The sequence below is a fragment of the Engystomops pustulosus genome, chromosome 3 (genome assembly GCF_040894005.1).
Source record: "Engystomops pustulosus chromosome 3, aEngPut4.maternal, whole genome shotgun sequence".
In the NCBI taxonomy this organism is placed as follows: Eukaryota; Metazoa; Chordata; class Amphibia; order Anura; family Leptodactylidae; genus Engystomops; species Engystomops pustulosus.
The window spans coordinates 220,541,234-220,559,324 of NC_092413.1; the positions used below are offsets into that span (position 1 = coordinate 220,541,234).

Genomic DNA, 18,091 nt, shown 5'->3' on the forward strand with positions numbered 1-18,091 from the left:
AATAGCACAGCACATTCTGTATTACAGACCATCTTCCTGGACGACCTCGGTGCTAACCTGAAACCCGCCCGTGAGATGGGAATATCTACTGTGCTGGTCAGAGACACCGAAAAAGCTTTGCAAGAGCTGCAAGACCTTTCTGGGGTGAAGGTAATGGATGAAAGCCGTGATGTGTGACAATCCAGCAGTGACTAATAGCCATCATGTATGACAATCCAGCAGTGACTAATAGCCATCAAGTGTGACAATGCAGCAGTGACTAATAGCCATTGTGTGTGACAGTCCAGCAGGGAATTATAGCAATGATGTGTGACAATCCAGCAGTGAATAATAGCCATGATGTGTGACAATCCAGCAGTGAATAATAGCCATAATGTGTGACAGTCCAGCAGTGACTAATAACCATCATGTGTGACAGTACAGCAGTGACTAATAGCCATCATGTAGGCCAATCCAGCAGTGACTAATAGCCATCATGTGTGACAATCCAGCAGTGACTAATAGCCATCATGTGTGACAATCCAGCAGTGACTAATAGCCATCATGTAGGCCAATCCAGCAGTGACTAATAGCCATCATGTGTGACAATCCAGCAGTGACTAATAGCCATCGTGTATGACAATCCAGCAGTGACTAATAGCCATCATGTATGACAATCCAGCAGTGACTAATAGCCATCAAGTGTGACAATCCAGCAGTGACTAATAGCCATCATATGCTGCAATCCATCAGTGACTTATAGCCATCATATGCTACAATCCAGCAGTGACTTATAGCCATCATATGCTACAATCCAGCAGTGACTATTAGCCATCATATGCTACAATCCAGCAGTGACTAATAGCCATCATATGCTACAATCCAGCAGTGACTAATAGCCATCATATGCTACAATCCAGCAGTGACTAAAAGCCATTGGCCCACATTCACCAAAACTAGTGCAGTCTGTGCTATGTGCAGAATTGTTGCACGTCAATAATAAATGTGGCGCGCGGTCCGGCTAAGCAGTAACAGCCCCTTTAGGTTCACGTTTTTTCTGTCTTGTCGGACACAGAGCAGCCGCGACACCAAACTGGCGCTAAAACGTGGGCCAATATGTGTGATAATCCAGGAAAGGACCTGCACGGCTTTGGTGTGATAGTCGGTGCTTGTGATCTAACATCTACAAGAAACAAACTAAAATACATTTCCCTTATTATTGTATTCTGACAGCTCCTAGACAATGAAGAAGAGCGCCCCCCAGCTGCAGACCCTGACGCCGTCCCTCATGGATATGTTACTATAAAGGTATGAGCGCTATATAATGTATATAATAACTCTAGACAAAGACTCCACTGAAGCAGACCCCATTATTATGTGCCCTTTAACCTTTTAGAAAGGGGATTTTTATATACACAGCATTTAATGCACAGACAACCCCTTTAAACAGAACCTCTCAGGTCAATTTGGGACACTAAACCACCTAGTGGTCCATGTGGACCTGTGTTTAGAGTCCCATATCGATCTGTATGGGTCCTCTCTGTGGCCTCAATTTAAAAATGGTAACATATTTATATATTATACTCACCTTCATGTGAGTCCAATGAGGCACATCAGACCCGGATCTGCAGAACCCGGGGCTGGCGCCTCCTCCTGTGTTGTGGCGAGTGGATACTAGGAGCTCCGGACAAAGGTAAGTACAATGTGAACATGTAGATAATGCAGGCCTAGTAATTTGGGATACTACGAGTACATAAGGACCTGTGGGTGGTTTAGTGTCCCAAATTGCTCTGACAGGTTCCCTTTGAACATAAATCAGGTAAGTATCATACCATGTATACCATGTATCAGATACATAACCTACCGAATTTTTCGGACTATAAGGCGCACAAAAAAATCCTTTGATTTTTCTCAAAAATCAAAGGTGCGCCTTATAGACCAGCGCGCCTTATATATGAACTCTACTTACAGACAACAGCTGCCAATCTATATACCTGTATCATATATATACAGATACCAATCTATATACCTGTATCATATATATATACAGATAGCAATCTATATACCTGTATCATATACACTCACCGGCCACTTTATTAGGTACACCTGTCCAACTGCTCGTTAACACTTAATTTCTAATCAGCCAATCACATGGCGGCAACTCAGTGCATTTAGGCATGTAGACATGGTCAAGACAATCTCCTGCAGTTCTCCCGAGCATCAGTATGGGGAAGAAAGGTGATTTGTGGCCTTTGAACGTGGCATGGTTGTTGGTGCCAGAAGGGCTGGCCTGAGTATTTCAGAAACTGCTGATCTACTGGGATTTTCACGCACGACCATCTCTAGGGTTTACAGAGAATGGTCCGAAAAAGAAAAAACATCCAGTGAGCGGCAGTTCTGTGGGCGGAAATGCCTTGTTAATGCCAGAGGTCAGAGGAGAATGGGCAGACTGGTTCGAGCTGATAGAAAGGCAACAGTGACTCAAATCGCCACCCGTTACAACCAAGGTAGGCAGAAGAGCATCTCTGAATGCACAGTACGTCCAACTTTGAGGCAGATGGGCTACAGCAACAGAAGACCACACCGGGTGCCACTCTTTTCAGCGAAGAACAGGAAACTGAGGCTACAATTTGCACAAGCTCATCGAAATTGGACAGTAGAAGATTGGAAAAACGTTGCCTGGTCTGATGAGTCTCGATTTCTGCTGCGACATTCGGATGGTAGGGTCAGAATTTGGCGTCAACAACATGAAAGCATGGATCCATCCTGCCTTGTATCAGCGGCTCAGGCTGGTGGTGGTGGTGTCATGGATCCATCCTGCCTTGTATCAGCGGCTCAGGCTGGTGGTGGTGGTGTCATGGATCCATCCTGCCTTGTATCAGCGGCTCAGGCTGGTGGTGGTGGTGTCATGGTGTCTTTGGGCCCCTTGGTACAACGCCACAGCCTACCTGAGTATTGTTGCTGCCCATGTCCATCCCTTTATGACCACAATGTACCCTGTAACATCTGATGGCTACTTTCAGCAGGATAATGCGCCATGTCATAAAGCTGGAATCATCTCAGACTGGTTTCTTGAACATGACAATGAGGTCACTGGACACAAATGGCCTCCACAGTCACCAGATCTCAATCCAATAGAGCATCTTTGGGATGTGGTGGAACGGGAGATTCGCATCATGGATGTGCAGCCGACAAATCTGCGGCAACTGTGTGATGCCATCGTGTCAATATGGAGCAAAATCTCTGAGGAGCTTCCAGCACCTTGTTGTATCTATGCCACGAAGAATTGAGGCAGTTCTGAAGGCAAAAGGGGGTCCAACCCGTTACTAGCATGGTGCACCTAATAAAGTGGCCGGTGAGTGTATATACAGATACCAATCTATATACCGTTATCATCTGAGGACCATTCCCTCGGCCTATTCACAGATCCTCCTATGCACCTATATGATGCGTGTCCTTCATCTGCACCCAGTACAGTGTTATCTGTATCACTACTGTCCCCGGTGTCATATCTGGAAGCGCCGGTTATAATGAAGCGCAATCTGCTCCCTGTATATTCTATTCATGATGAGATATTATTAGTCTTATCAGAGGAGCCGAGCAGATTCCCAGCGGCAGCTCCAGTGCTCATCTCATAGAGAGGTGACAGAGCGCATTTCTCATCATAGACCACACGTATGTATTATGTCACAGCTCATTCCAGGAATTAATGGAAATGTTACGCTGATGATTTACTCCCTGATGAGGAAAGGAAGAAGCCGATGTGTAAGGTCTATGGGGAAACTGCTGCTAGGAAGACACATTCAGAGTAATAGCTAGAAATAAACCCGACTGAATGGCCACCCCTAGGACCTAAACGAGCAAATTATAATTATAACTATTATAATACTGCCCCCTATGTACAGGAATATAACTACTATAATACTGCCCCCTATGTACAGGAATATATCTACTATAATACTGCCCCCTATGTACAAGAATATAACTACTATAATACTGCCCCCTATGTACAGGAATATAACTACTATAATACTGCCCCCTATGTACAGGAATATAACTACTATAATACTGCCCCCTATGTACAGGAATATAACTACTATAATACTGCCCCCTATGTACAGGAATATAACTACTATAATACTGCCCCCTATGTACAAGAATATAACTACTATAATACTGCCCCCTATGTACAGGAATATAATATAAGGTTACTATATATAGTTTCCATGACTGTCGCAGTGTATCAGTTGTACAATCCTATGTATATACATGTCTGGCGGTATCTTGTCCGGCTCCTCTCGCTCAGTATATGTGATATTGGTTTGGGTTGTGATTTATGTGGAGGAGATAAGCGGCGCCTCCTCTGCAGAACATCTTGTACAGTCGCTGCTGTCTGGCTGTTAGAAGATAAACGCTCATCAGAGATCTTGGCTCTGGCAGGAGAATGGTGGATGTCTGTGCTAGAAGAGAGAGAGTGATGAGGTTACTGGATATGCGGCCATGTTGCTTTAACCCTTTGATTGCCTCCTTTTCACATAATGTATTTTATAATCAGTTCAGATTTCATGTAGGGATTTCGTGCTACTTAATACGAGTGACACTTTGTATATTCTCCCTCTATCGCCCCCTGTATATACATTGTATCTCCGCCCTCTATCACTCTGTATATACATTGTATCTCCCCCTCTATCGCCCCCTGTATATACATTCTATCTCCCCCCTCTATCGCCCCCTTTATATACATTGTATCTCCGCCCTCTATCACCCCCTGTAGATACATTGTATCTCCGCCCTCTATCGCCCCCTGTATATACATTGTATCTCCGCCCTCTATCACCCCCTGTATATACATTGTATCTCCGCCCTCTATCGCCCCCTGTATATACATTGTATCTCCCCCTCTATCGCCCCCTGTATATACATTCTATCTCCCCCCTCTATCGCCCCCTGTATATACATTGTATCTCCCCCTCTATCGCCCCCTGTATATACATTGTATCTCCCCCCTCTATCGCCCCCTGTATATACATTGTATCTCCCCCTCTATCACCCCCTGTATATACATTGTATCTCCCCCCTCTATCGCCCCCTGTATATACATTGTATCTCCCCTCTATCACTCTGCATATACATTGTATCTCCGCTCTCTATCACTTTGTATATACGTTGTATCTCCCCCTCTATCACTCTGCATATACATTGTATCTCCACCCTCTATCGCCCCCTGTATATACATTGTATCTCCCCCCTCTATCACTCTGTATATACATTGTATCTCCGCTCTCTATCACTCTGTATATACATTGTATATCCGTCCTCTATCACTCTGTATATACATTGTATCTCCCCCCTCCATCGCCCCCTGTATATACATTGTATCTCCCCCCTCTATCGCCCCCTGTATATACATTGTATCTCCCCTCTATCACTCTGTATATACATTGTATCTCCCCCCTCTATCACTCTGTATATACATTGTATCTCCCCTCTATCACTCTGTATATACATTGTATCTCCCCCTCTATCACTCTGCATATACATTGTATCTCCCCCCTCTATCGCCCCCTGTATATACATTGTATCTCCCCCTCTATCGCCCCCTGTATATACATTGTATCTCCCCCCTCTATCACTCTGTATATACATTGTATCTCCCCCCTCTATCACTCTGTATATACATTGTATCTCCCCCCTCTATCGCCCCCTGTATATACATTGTATCTCCGCCCTCTATCGCCCCCTGTATATACATTGTATCTCCGCCCTCTATCGCCCCCTGTATATACATTGTATCTCCGCCCTCTATCGCCCCCTGTATATACATTGTATCTCCGCCCTCTATCGCCCCCTGTATATACATTGTATCTCCGCCCTCTATCGCCCCCTGTATATACATTGTATCTCCCCCCTCTATCGCCCCCTGTATATACATTGTATCTCCGCCCTCTATCGCCCCCTGTATATACATTGTATCTCCGCCCTCTATCGCCCCCTGTATATACATTGTATCTCCGCCCTCTATCGCCCCCTGTATATACATTGTATCTCCGCCCTCTATCGCCCCCTGTATATACATTGTATCTCCCCCCTCTATCACTCTGTATATACATTGTATCTCCGCCCTCTATCGCCCCCTGTATATACATTGTATCTCCCCCCTCTATCGCCCCCTGTATATACATTGTATCTCGGCCCTCTATCGCCCCCTGTATATACATTGTATCTCCGCCCTCTATCGCCCCCTGTATTTACATTGTATCTCCGCCCTCTATCGCTCTGTATATACATTGTATCTCCGCCCTCTATCGCCCCCTGTATATACATTGTATCTCCCCCCTCTATCGCCCCCTGTATATACATTGTATCTCCCCCCTCTATCGCCCCCTGTATATACATTGTATCTCCGCCCTCTATCGCCCCCTGTATATACATTGTATCTCCGCCCTCTATCGCCCCCTGTATATACATTGTATCTCTGCCCTCTATCACTCTGTATATACATTGTATCTCCCCCCTCTATCACTGTATATACATTGTATCTCCGCCCTCTATCGCCCCCTGTATATACATTGTATCTCCCCCCTCTATCGCCCCCTGTATATACATTGTATCTCCGCCCTCTATCGCCCCCTGTATATACATTGTATCTCCGCCCTCTATCACTCTGTATATACATTGTATCTCCCCCCTCTATCGCCCCCTGTATATACATTGTATCTCCGCCCTCTATCACTCTGTTTATACATTGTATCTCCGCCCTCTATCACTCTGTATATACATTGTATCTCCCCCCTCTATCACTCTGTATATACATTGTATCTCCCCCCTCTATCACTCTGTATATACATTGTATCTCCCCCCTCTATCGCCCCCTGTATATACATTGTATCTCGGCCCTCTATCGCCCCCTGTATATACATTGTATCTCCCCCCTCTATCACTCTGTATATACATTGTATCTCCCCCCTCTATCACTCTGTATATACATTGTATCTCCCCCCTCTATCGCCCCCTGTATATACATTGTATCTCCCCCCTCTATCGCCCCCTGTATATACATTGTATCTCCCCCCTCTATCACTCTGTATATACATTGTATCTCCCCCCTCTATCGCCCCCTGTATATACATTGTATCTCCCCCCTCTATCGCCCCCTGTATATACATTGTATCTCCCCCCTCTATCACTCTGTATATACATTGTATCTCCCCCCTCTATCGCCCCCTGTATATACATTGTATCTCCCACCTCTATCACTCTGTATATACATTGTATCTCCCCCCTCTATCGCCCCCTGTATATACATTGTATCTCCCCCCTCTATCGCCCCCTGTATATACATTGTATCTCCCCCCTCTATCACTCTGTATATACATTGTATCTCCCCCCTCTATCACTCTGTATATACATTGTATCTCCCCCCTCTATCGCCCCCTGTATATACATTGTATCTCGGCCCTCTATCGCCCCCTGTATATACATTGTATCTCCCCCCTCTATCACTCTGTATATACATTGTATCTCCCCCCTCTATCGCCCCCTGTATATACATTGTATCTCCCCCCTCTATCGCCCCCTGTATATACATTGTATCTCCCCCCTCTATCACTCTGTATATACATTGTATCTCCCCCCTCTATCGCCCCCTGTATATACATTGTATCTCCCCCCTCTATCACTCTGTATATACATTGTATCTCCCCCCTCTATCGCCCCCTGTATATACATTGTATCTCCCCCCTCTATCGCCCCCTGTATATACATTGTATCTCCCCCCTCTATCACTCTGTATATACATTGTATCTCCCCCCTCTATCGCCCCCTGTATATACATTGTATCTCCCCCCTCTATCGCCCCCTGTATATACATTGTATCTCTGCCCTCTATCGCCCCCTGTATATACATTGTATCTCCGCCCTCTATCACTCTGTATATACATTGTATCTCCGCCCTCTATCACTCTGTATATACATTGTATCTCCCCCCTCTATCGCCCCCTGTATATACATTGTATCTTCCCCCTCTATCGCCCCCTGTATATACATTGTATCTCCGCCCTCTATCACTCTGTATATACATTGTATCTCCCCCCTCTATCGCCCCCTGTATATACATTGTATCTCCCCCCTCTATCGCCCCCTGTATATACATTGTATCTCCGCCCTCTATCACTCTGTATATACATTGTATCTCCCCCTCTATCACTCTGTATATACATTGTATCTCCCCCCTCTATCGCCCCCTGTATATACATTGTATCTCCCCCCTCTATCACTCTGTATATACATTGTATCTCCCCCTCTATCACTCTGTATATACATTGTATCTCCCCCCTCTATCGCCCCCTGTATATACATTGTATCTCCCCCCTCTATCGCCCCCTGTATATACATTGTATCTCCGCCCTCTATCACTCTGTATATACATTGTATCTCCCCCCTCTATCACTCTGTATATACATTGTATCTCCGCCCTCTATCACTCTGTATATACATTGTATCTCCCCCCTCTATCACTCTGTATATACATTGTATCTCCCCCCTCTATCACTCTGTATATACATTGTATCTCCCCCCTCTATCGCCCCCTGTATATACATTGTATCTCCGCCCTCTATCACTCTGTATATACATTGTATCTCCCCCTCTATCACTCTGTATATACATTGTATCTCCCCCCTCTATCGCCCCCTGTATATACATTGTATCTCCGCCGTCTATCACTCTGTATATACATTGTATCTCCCCCCTCTATCACTCTGTATATACATTGTATCTCCCCCCTCTATCACTCTGTATATACATTGTATCTCCCCCCTCTATCACTCTGTATATACATTGTATCTCCCCCCTCTATCGCCCCCTGTATATACATTGTATCTCCCCCCTCTATCGCCCCCTGTATATACATTGTATCTCCGCCGTCTATCACTCTGTATATACATTGTATCTCCCCCCTCTATCGCTCCCTGTATATACATTGTATCTCCCCCTCTATCGCCCCCTGTATATACATTGTATCTCCGCCCTCTATCACTCTGTATATACATTGTATCTCCCCCCTCTATCACTCTGTATATACATTGTATCTCCCCCCTCTATCACTCTGTATATACATTGTATCTCCCCCCTCTATCGCCCCCTGTATATACATTGTATCTCCCCCCTCTATCGCCCCCTTTATATACATTGTATCTCCCCTCTATCACTCTGTATATACATTGTATCTCCCCCCTCTATCGCCCCCTGTATATACATTGTATCTCCGCCCTCTATCACTCTGTATATACATTGTATCTCCCCCCTCTATCACTCTGTATATACATTGTCATATATACATTCTCATGTGTAGATTTTATGATCCTTGGATAATTCTGTGCTTATTTATTCCTGTATATTACAGATGACCGGAGCTTCTCTGCAGAACATTATATCAATCATGTTGTGCGGATCTGTCAGGTCTTATAGCTCTAGTACTTCATGGAAGTGATGACAGCGCTGACCCTTATGGATTGCTGTAGGGTCTGACCTGTGACCCCCCTGGGCTATATACTGGAGGTCACAGCTACTTGTCCCTGTGATCAGTGATATATGGCCCGTCCTAGGATAGAGGAGACCATTATCCTCTGGTCAGTGGGCAGCACATTGATCTGGAGCACATGAAAGGGTCCGATGGTTCTGTACATGATGAAGTCAGGGGCTACCAGTCACTGCCCCTCGTAAATCACAGCGATCTTACTATGCAGAGCCCCATGCAACATAATACTATGGCTGATGTCTCTCATTGCAGCCTCATCCATGCACCTCATGTCAGTCCTCTATGGGGCTCTACTATATACGTCTGCAGATAACATCACCGCTGCCTTACTACAGAACACTAAGGATTGTCTGTCTGCCGTCTCTCCCGAGCTGCACCCATTCTCTAATGTGTCACCCCCTCATCCTCATAGACTGTAAGCTCTTGTGTCACCCCCCTCATCCTCATAGACTGTAAGCTCTTATGTCACCCCCCGTCATCCTCATAGACTGTAAGCTCTTGTGTCACCACCCCTCATCCTCACAGACTATAAGCTCTTGTGTCACCCCCTCATCCTCACAGACTATAAGCTCTTGTGTCACCCCCCTCATCCTCATAGACTGTAAGCTCTTGTGTCCCCCCTCATCCTCACAGACTATAAGCTCTTGTGTCACCCCCCTCATCCTCATAGACTGTAAGCTCTTGTGTCACCCTCATCCTCATAGACTGTAAGCTCTTGTGTCACCCTCATCCTCATAGACTGTAAGCTCTTGTGTCACCCCTCATCCTCATAGACTGTAAGCTCTTGTGTCATCCCCTCATCCTTATAGACTGTAAGCTCTTGTGTCACCCCCTCATCCTCATAGACTGTAAGCTCTTGTGTCACCCCCTCATCCTCATAGACTGTAAGCTCTTGTGTCACCCCCTCATCCTCATAGACTGTAAGCTCTTGTGTCACCCCCTCATCCTCATAGACTGTAAGCTCTTGTGTCACCCCCCTCATCCTCATAGACTGTAAGCTCTTGTGTCACCCCCCTCATCCTCATAGACTGTAAGCTCTTGTGTCACCCCCTCATCCTCATAGACTGTAAGCTCTTGTCTCACCCCCCTCATCCTCATAGACTGTAAGCTCTTGTGTCACCCTCATCCTCATAGACTGTAAGCTCTTGTGTCACCCCCTCATCCTCATAGACTGTAAGCTCTTGTCTCACCCCACTCATCCTCATAGACTGTAAGCTCTTGTGTCACCCTCATCCTCATAGACTGTAAGCTCTTGTGTCACCCCCTCATCCATAGAGACTGTAAGCTCTTGTGTCACCCCCCCATCCTCATAGACTGTAAGCTCTTGTGTCACCTCCTCATCCTCATAGACTGTAAGCTCTTGTGTCCCCCTCTCATCCTCATAGACTGTAAGCTCTTGTGTCCCCCCCTCATCCTCATAGACTGTAAGCTCTTGTGTCACCCCCTCATCCTCATAGACTGTAAGCTCTTGTGTCACCCCCTCATCCTCATAGACTGTAAGCTCTTGTGTCCCCCCCTCATCCTCATAGACTGTAAGCTCTTGTGTCACCCTCTCATCCTCATAGACTGTAAGCTCTTGTGTCACCCCCTCATCCTCATAGACTGTAAGCTCTTGTGTCCCCCCTCATCCTCATAGACTGTAAGCTCTTGTGTCACCCCCTCATCCTCATAGACTGTAAGCTCTTGTGTCACCCCCTCATCCTCATAGACTGTAAGCTCTTGTGTCACCCCCTCATCGTCATAGACTGTAAGCTCTTGTGTCACCCCCTCATCCTCATAGACTGTAAGCTCTTGTATCACCCCCCTCATCCTCATAGACTGTAAGCTCTTGTGTCTCCCCTCATCCTCATAGACTGTAAGCTCTTGTGTCTCCCCTCATCCTCCATAGACTGTAAGCTCTTGTGTCACCCTCATCCTCATAGACTGTAAGCTCTTGTGTCACCCCCTCATCCATATAGACTGTAAGCTCTTGTGTCACTTCCTCATCCTCATAGACTGTAAGCTCTTGTGTCACCCCCCCATCCTCATAGACTGTAAGCTCTTGTGTCACCCTCGTCCTCATAGACTGTAAGCTCTTGTGTCACCCCCTCATCCTCATAGACTGTAAGCTCTTGTGTCACTTCCTCATCCTCATAGACTGTAAGCTCTTGTGTCACCCCCCCATCCTCATAGACTGTAAGCTCTTGTGTCACCCTCGTCCTCATAGACTGTAAGCTCTTGTGTCACCCCCTCATCCTCATAGACTGTAAGCTCTTGTGTCACCCCCTCATCCTCATAGACTGTAAGCTCTTGTGTCACCCCCTCATCCTCATAGACTGTAAGCTCTTGTGTCACGCCCTCATCCTCATAGACTGTAAGCTCTTGTGTCACCCCCTCATCCTCATAGATTGTAAGCTCTTGTGTCACCCCCTCATCGTCATAGACTGTAAGCTCTTGTGTCCTCCCCTCATCCTCATAGACTGTAAGCTCTTGTGTCCCCCCTCATCCTCATATACTGTAAGCTCTTGTGTCACCCCTTCATCCTCATAGACTGTAAGCTCTTGTGTCACCCCTTCATCCTCATAGACTGTAAGCTCTTGTGTCACCCCCCTCATCCTCACAGACTATAAGCTCTTGTGTCACCCCCTCATCCTCACAGACTATAAGCTCTTGTGTCACCCCCCTCATCCTCATAGACTGTAAGCTCTTGTGTCCCCCCTCATCCTCACAGACTATAAGCTCTTGTGTCACCCCCCTCATCCTCATAGACTGTAAGCTCTTGTGTCACCCCCTCATCCTCATAGACTGTAAGCTCTTGTGTCACCCCCCTCATCCTCATAGACTGTAAGCTCTTGTGTCACCCCCTCATCCTCATAGACTGTAAGCTCTTGTGTCACCCCCTCATCCTCATAGACTGTAAGCTCTTGTGTCATCCCCTCATCCTCATAGACTGTAAGCTCTTGTGTCACCCTCATCCTCATAGACTGTAAGCTCTTGTGTCACCCCCTCATCCATAGAGACTGTAAGCTCTTGTGTCACCCCCCCCATCCTCATAGACTGTAAGCTCTTGTGTCACCCTCGTCCTCATAGACTGTAAGCTCTTGTGTCACCCCCTCATCCTCATAGACTGTAAGCTCTTGTGTCACCCCCTCATCCTCATAGACTGTAAGCTCTTGTGTCACCTCCTCATCCTCATAGACTGTAAGCTCTTGTGTCACCCCCTCATCCATATAGACTGTAAGCTCTTGTGTCACCCCCCCATCCTCATAGACTGTAAGCTCTTGTGTCACCCCCTCATCCTCATAGACTGTAAGCTCTTGTGTCACCCCCTCATCCTCATAGACTGTAAGCTCTTGTGTCACCCCCTCATCCTCATAGACTGTAAGCTCTTGTGTCACCCCCTCATCGTCATAGACTGTAAGCTCTTGTGTCCTCCCCTCATCGTCATAGACTGTAAGCTCTTGTGTCCCCCCCTCATCCTCATAGACTGTAAGCTCTTGTGTCGCCCCCTCATCCTCATAGACTGTAAGCTCTTGTGTCCCCCTCATCCTCATAGACTGTAAGCTCTTGTATCACCCCCCTCATCCTCATAGACTGTAAGCTCTTGTGTCATCCCCTCATCCTCATAGACTGTAAGCTCTTGTGTCATCCCCTCATCCTCATAGACTGTAAGCTCTTGTGTCTCCCCTCATCCTCCATAGACTGTAAGCTCTTGTGTCACCCTCATCCTCATAGACTGTAAGCTCTTGTGTCACCCCCTCATCCATATAGACTGTAAGCTCTTGTGTCCTCCTCATCCTCATAGACTGTAAGCTCTTGTGTCCTCCTCATCCTCATAGACTGTAAGCTCTTGTGTCACCCCCCCATCCTCATAGACTGTAAGCTCTTGTGTCACCCTCGTCCTCATAGACTGTAAGCTCTTGTGTCACCCCCTCATCCTCATAGACTGTAAGCTCTTGTGTCACCCCCTCATCCTCATAGACTGTAAGCTCTTGTGTCACGCCCTCATCCTCATAGACTGTAAGCTCTTGTGTCACGCCCTCATCCTCATAGACTGTAAGCTCTTGTGTCACCCCCTCATCCTCATAGATTGTAAGCTCTTGTGTCACCCCCTCATCGTCATAGACTGTAAGCTCTTGTGTCCTCCCCTCATCCTCATAGACTGTAAGCTCTTGTGTCCCCCCTCATCCTCATATACTGTAAGCTCTTGTGTCACCCCTTCATCCTCATAGACTGTAAGCTCTTGTGTCACCCCTTCATCCTCATAGACTGTAAGCTCTTGTGTCACCCCCTCATCCTCATAGACTGTAAGCTCTTGTGTCCCCCCTCATCCTCATAGACTGTAAGCTCTTGTGCCCCCCCCTCATCCTCATAGACTGTAAGCTCTTGTTTCACCTCATCATCCTCATAGACTGTAAGCTCTTGTGTCACCCCCTCATCCTCATAGACTGTAAGCTCTTGTGTCACCCCCTCATCCTCATAGACTGTAAGCTCTTGTGTCACCTCTCATCCTCATAGACTGTAAGCTCTTGTGCCCCCCCCTCATCCTCATAGACTGTAAGCTCTTGTGTCACCCCCTCATCCCCATAGACTGTAAGCTCTTGTGTCACCCCTTCATCCTCATAGACTGTAAGCTCTTGTGTCACCCCCTCATCCTCATAGACTGTAAGCTCTTGTGTCACCCCTTCATCCTCATAGACTGTAAGCTCTTGTGTCACCCCCTCATCCATATAGACTGTAAGCTCTTGTGTCACCCCCCCCATCCTCATAGACTGTAAGCTCTTGTGTCCCCCCCTCATCCTCATAGACTGTAAGCTCTTGTGTCACCCCCTCATCCATATAGACTGTAAGCTCTTGTGTCACCCCCTTCATCCTCATAGACTGTAAGCTCTTGTGTCACCCCCTTCATCCTCATAGACTGTAAGCTCTTGTGTCACCCCCTTCATCCTCATAGACTGTAAGCTCTTGTGTCACCCCCTCATCCTCATAGACTGTAAGCTCTTGTGTCACCCCCTCATTCTCATAGACTGTAAGCTCTTGTGTCACCCCCTTCATCCTCATAGACTGTAAGCTCTTGTGTCCCCCCCTCATCCTCATAGACTGTTAGCTCCTCTGGAGGAGGGCCCCTATAGGACACTGTATATGCTTACATGTATACATTCTCTCTCCCCCCAGGCCGGTGTGCGGCTGCATTATGTGGAGTTGGGGAACGGGCCGGTGCTCCTCCTGTGTCACGGCTTCCCGGAGAGCTGGTATTCCTGGAGGTACCAGGTAAGTACAGCCCAACCCCAACACTATACATGGACTCTCAAGGTGATAGTTATCTACGATGCTAGGATTCACTGCTACTGCCCCATGCTGAAAACATGTCATCCTTCAGGGAATCCTAGCATCACTCTGCTGCCGGGAGTTCTGCGGCAATTTTTGATCCCGAAAATACAGTCCACTTTTATATTGTTTTTTTGGACTGAAAATGGCCACCGACATGCAAGGGCTTCTTCTCTGCAGCCTCACATTATATTCTGGGCCATTTACTGGGAAGCTGGAAAAATTTATAAAATCTGGTGATTTTTTTACTGCGCGGTCCAGATGACACATCCCTTTCCTACTTTGGGTCAGCACCATCACAGAGATACCAAATCTATATAATTTGGTTACGTCTTGGCCTAAAGAGGTCGTCCAGTCATAGCAGGCTAGGCCCTATCCACATCACTGAGGATGGGATCTCAGTGATGTGACCCCCACAGGATGGGATCTCAGTGATGGGACCCCCACAGGATGGGATCTCAGTGATGGGACCCCCACAGGATGGGATCTCAGTGACGGGACCCCCACAGGATGGGATCTCAGTGACGGGACCCCCACGGGATGGGATCTCAGTGATGGGACCCCCACGGGATGGGATCTCAGTGATGGGACCCCCACGGGATGGGATCTCAGTGATGGGACCCCCACGGGATGGGATCTCAGTGATGGGACCCCCACGGGATGGGATCTCAGTGATGGGACCCCCACGGGATGGGATCTCAGTGATGGGACCCCCACGGGATGGGATCTCAGTGATGGGACCCCCACGGGATGGGATCTCAGTGACGGGACCCCCACGGGATGGGATCTCAGTGACGGGACCCCCACAGGATGGGATCTCAGTGACGGGACCCCCACGGGATGGGATCTCAGTGACGGGACCCCCACGGGATGGGATCTCAGTGATGGGACCCCCACGGGATGGGATCTCAGTGATGGGACCCCCACGGGATGGGATCTCAGTGATGGGACCCCCACGGGATGGGATCTCAGTGACGGGACCCCCACAGGATGGGATCTCAGTGATGGGACCCCCACAGGATGGGATCTCAGTGACGGGACCCCCACAGGATGGGATCTCAGTGACGGGACCCCCACGGGATGGGATCTCAGTGACGGGACCCCCACGGGATGGGATCTCAGTGACGGGACCCCCACGGGATGGGATCTCAGTGACGGGACCCCCACAGGATGGGATCTCAGTGATGGGACCCCCACAAGATGGGATCTCAGTGACTGGACCCCCACGGGATGGGATCTCAGTGACTGGACCCCCACGGGATGGGATCTCAGTGACTGGACCCCCACGGGATGGGATCTCAGTGACGGGACCCCCACGGGATGGGATCTCAGTGACGGGACCCCCACGGGATGGGATCTCAGTGACGGGACCCCCACGGGATGGGATCTCAGTGACGGGACCCCCACGGGATGGGATCTCAGTGATGTGACCCCCACGGGATGGGATCTCAGTGACGGGACCCCCACAAGATGGGATCTCAGTGACTGGACCCCCACAGGATGGGATCTCAGTGATGGGACCCCCACAGGATGGGATCTCAGTGATGGGACCCCCACAGGATGGGATCTCAGTGATGTGACCCCCACAGGATGGGATCTCAGTGATGTGACCCCCACAGGATGGGATCTCAGTGATGTGACCCCCACAGGATGGGATCTCAGTGATGTGACCCCCACAGGATGGGATCTCAGTGATGTGACCCCCACAGGATGGGATCTCAGTGATGTGACCCCCACAGGATGGGATCTCAGTGATGTGACCCCCACAGGATGGGATCTCAGTGATGTGACCCCCACAGGATGGGATCTCAGTGATGTGACCCCCACAGGATTGGGATCTCAGTGATGGGACCCCCACAGGATTGGGATCTCAGTGATGGGACCCCCACAGGATTGGGATCTCAGTGATGGGACCCCCACAGGATTGGGATCTCAGTGATGGGACCCCCACAGGATTGGGATCTCAGTGATGGGACCCCCACAGGATTGGGATCTCAGTGATGAGACCCCCACAGGATGGGATCTCAGTGACGGGACCCCCACAGGATGGGATCTCAGTGACGGGACCCCCACAGGATTGGGATCTCAGTGACGGGACCCCCACGGGATGGGATCTCAGTGACGGGACCCCCACGGGATGGGATCTCAGTGACGGGACCCCCACGGGATGGGATCTCAGTGACGGGACCTCCACAGATCACGAAAACAGGAATCTCCGTAAATTAGACAGACGAGTGCCGCCCTCTCCTATCTCTCTCAGCACCTTAGACATGAATGTCGTAGCCGGCACATGCACCGCCGACTGCTCCGCTCATCTCGGGTGCAATGTCTGCGTTCTCGTGATCCGTGGGGGTCCCATCGCAGAGACCCCCATTGATCAGAGGGGTAGGGCCCAACTTGCTATGAGCAGGGAACCCCTACACCATTTTGAGAACTGGACATTTTGATGTTATTTTCATTGCGTTGTTTGCCGCATGCGATTACTTTTTCTAACTATTTCGGGCCCCCCAGGATGTCTGTATATACAATATACTGTGAATGTATTTTCTCTCTATTACTGTCACAGTCAGACTGATGGAGATTCCTATAGGCTCCCAGCTATCATGGCAAACGATTGGTTCCCTTCAATGACAGGACCTAATAGGTTAACTACTGTTAGCAGCAAGTGTCTGATAGAAAGTACAGCAGACACCTGCCCTCTATGGAAAGAGCCCGTGAGCCCCCTCCCTACAACCTAGACCGGTCGACGTTTAAGGGTTAAAACAAGTCGACCACCTAACTAGGATTTTAATATGTTGGCAGAATGTTGTAGGTAAATGTACTAAGATTTCAAAAATACCTTTAAGCTATTTCTGAGAAGTTCCCACTTTAATCCATATGCTAATGAGGTAGTTGGTGTACCCGATGCTTGTCCTCAGCAACACGAGAACCACTATTCCTGCCCGGACTGTTCCCATCTCTGTCAGATATTTATCTTGAGAGAAGCATAGGGTGACACTGGATGGGTGCAAACATCCCCTGGGTGCTGAGGGCACATTCTGGGTGCACCAACTGCCTCATTAGCATACAGATTCAACTGGAAATAACTTGGAAACTGCATAATGGATGGAAATAATAAAAGCATCTACAACAAGCCGCTGCGGAGGTGCTGGACCTCTAGTGTATTGGTTTGGAGTCCTATGGACTTGAGTGTGAGCCGCCTGATCAATGGGGAGGCAAACAATTGCATTATGGGTAATTCCTTCCCATGTCTGTTCTATATAGACT

General features: G+C 48.2%; 1 protein-coding gene across 1 annotated transcript in view; it reads left to right on the forward strand.

Moving 5' to 3' along the window:
• Window positions 1-18,091, forward strand: part of EPHX2 (epoxide hydrolase 2) — a 72,174-nt gene that overhangs the window by 8,851 nt on the left and 45,232 nt on the right. The window contains exons 5-7 of the mRNA XM_072143879.1: window positions 28-150; window positions 1,213-1,287; window positions 14,672-14,767. Of these exons, the coding sequence (XP_071999980.1) occupies window positions 28-150; window positions 1,213-1,287; window positions 14,672-14,767 (294 nt within the window). The remainder of the gene's footprint in view (window positions 1-27; window positions 151-1,212; window positions 1,288-14,671; window positions 14,768-18,091) is intronic.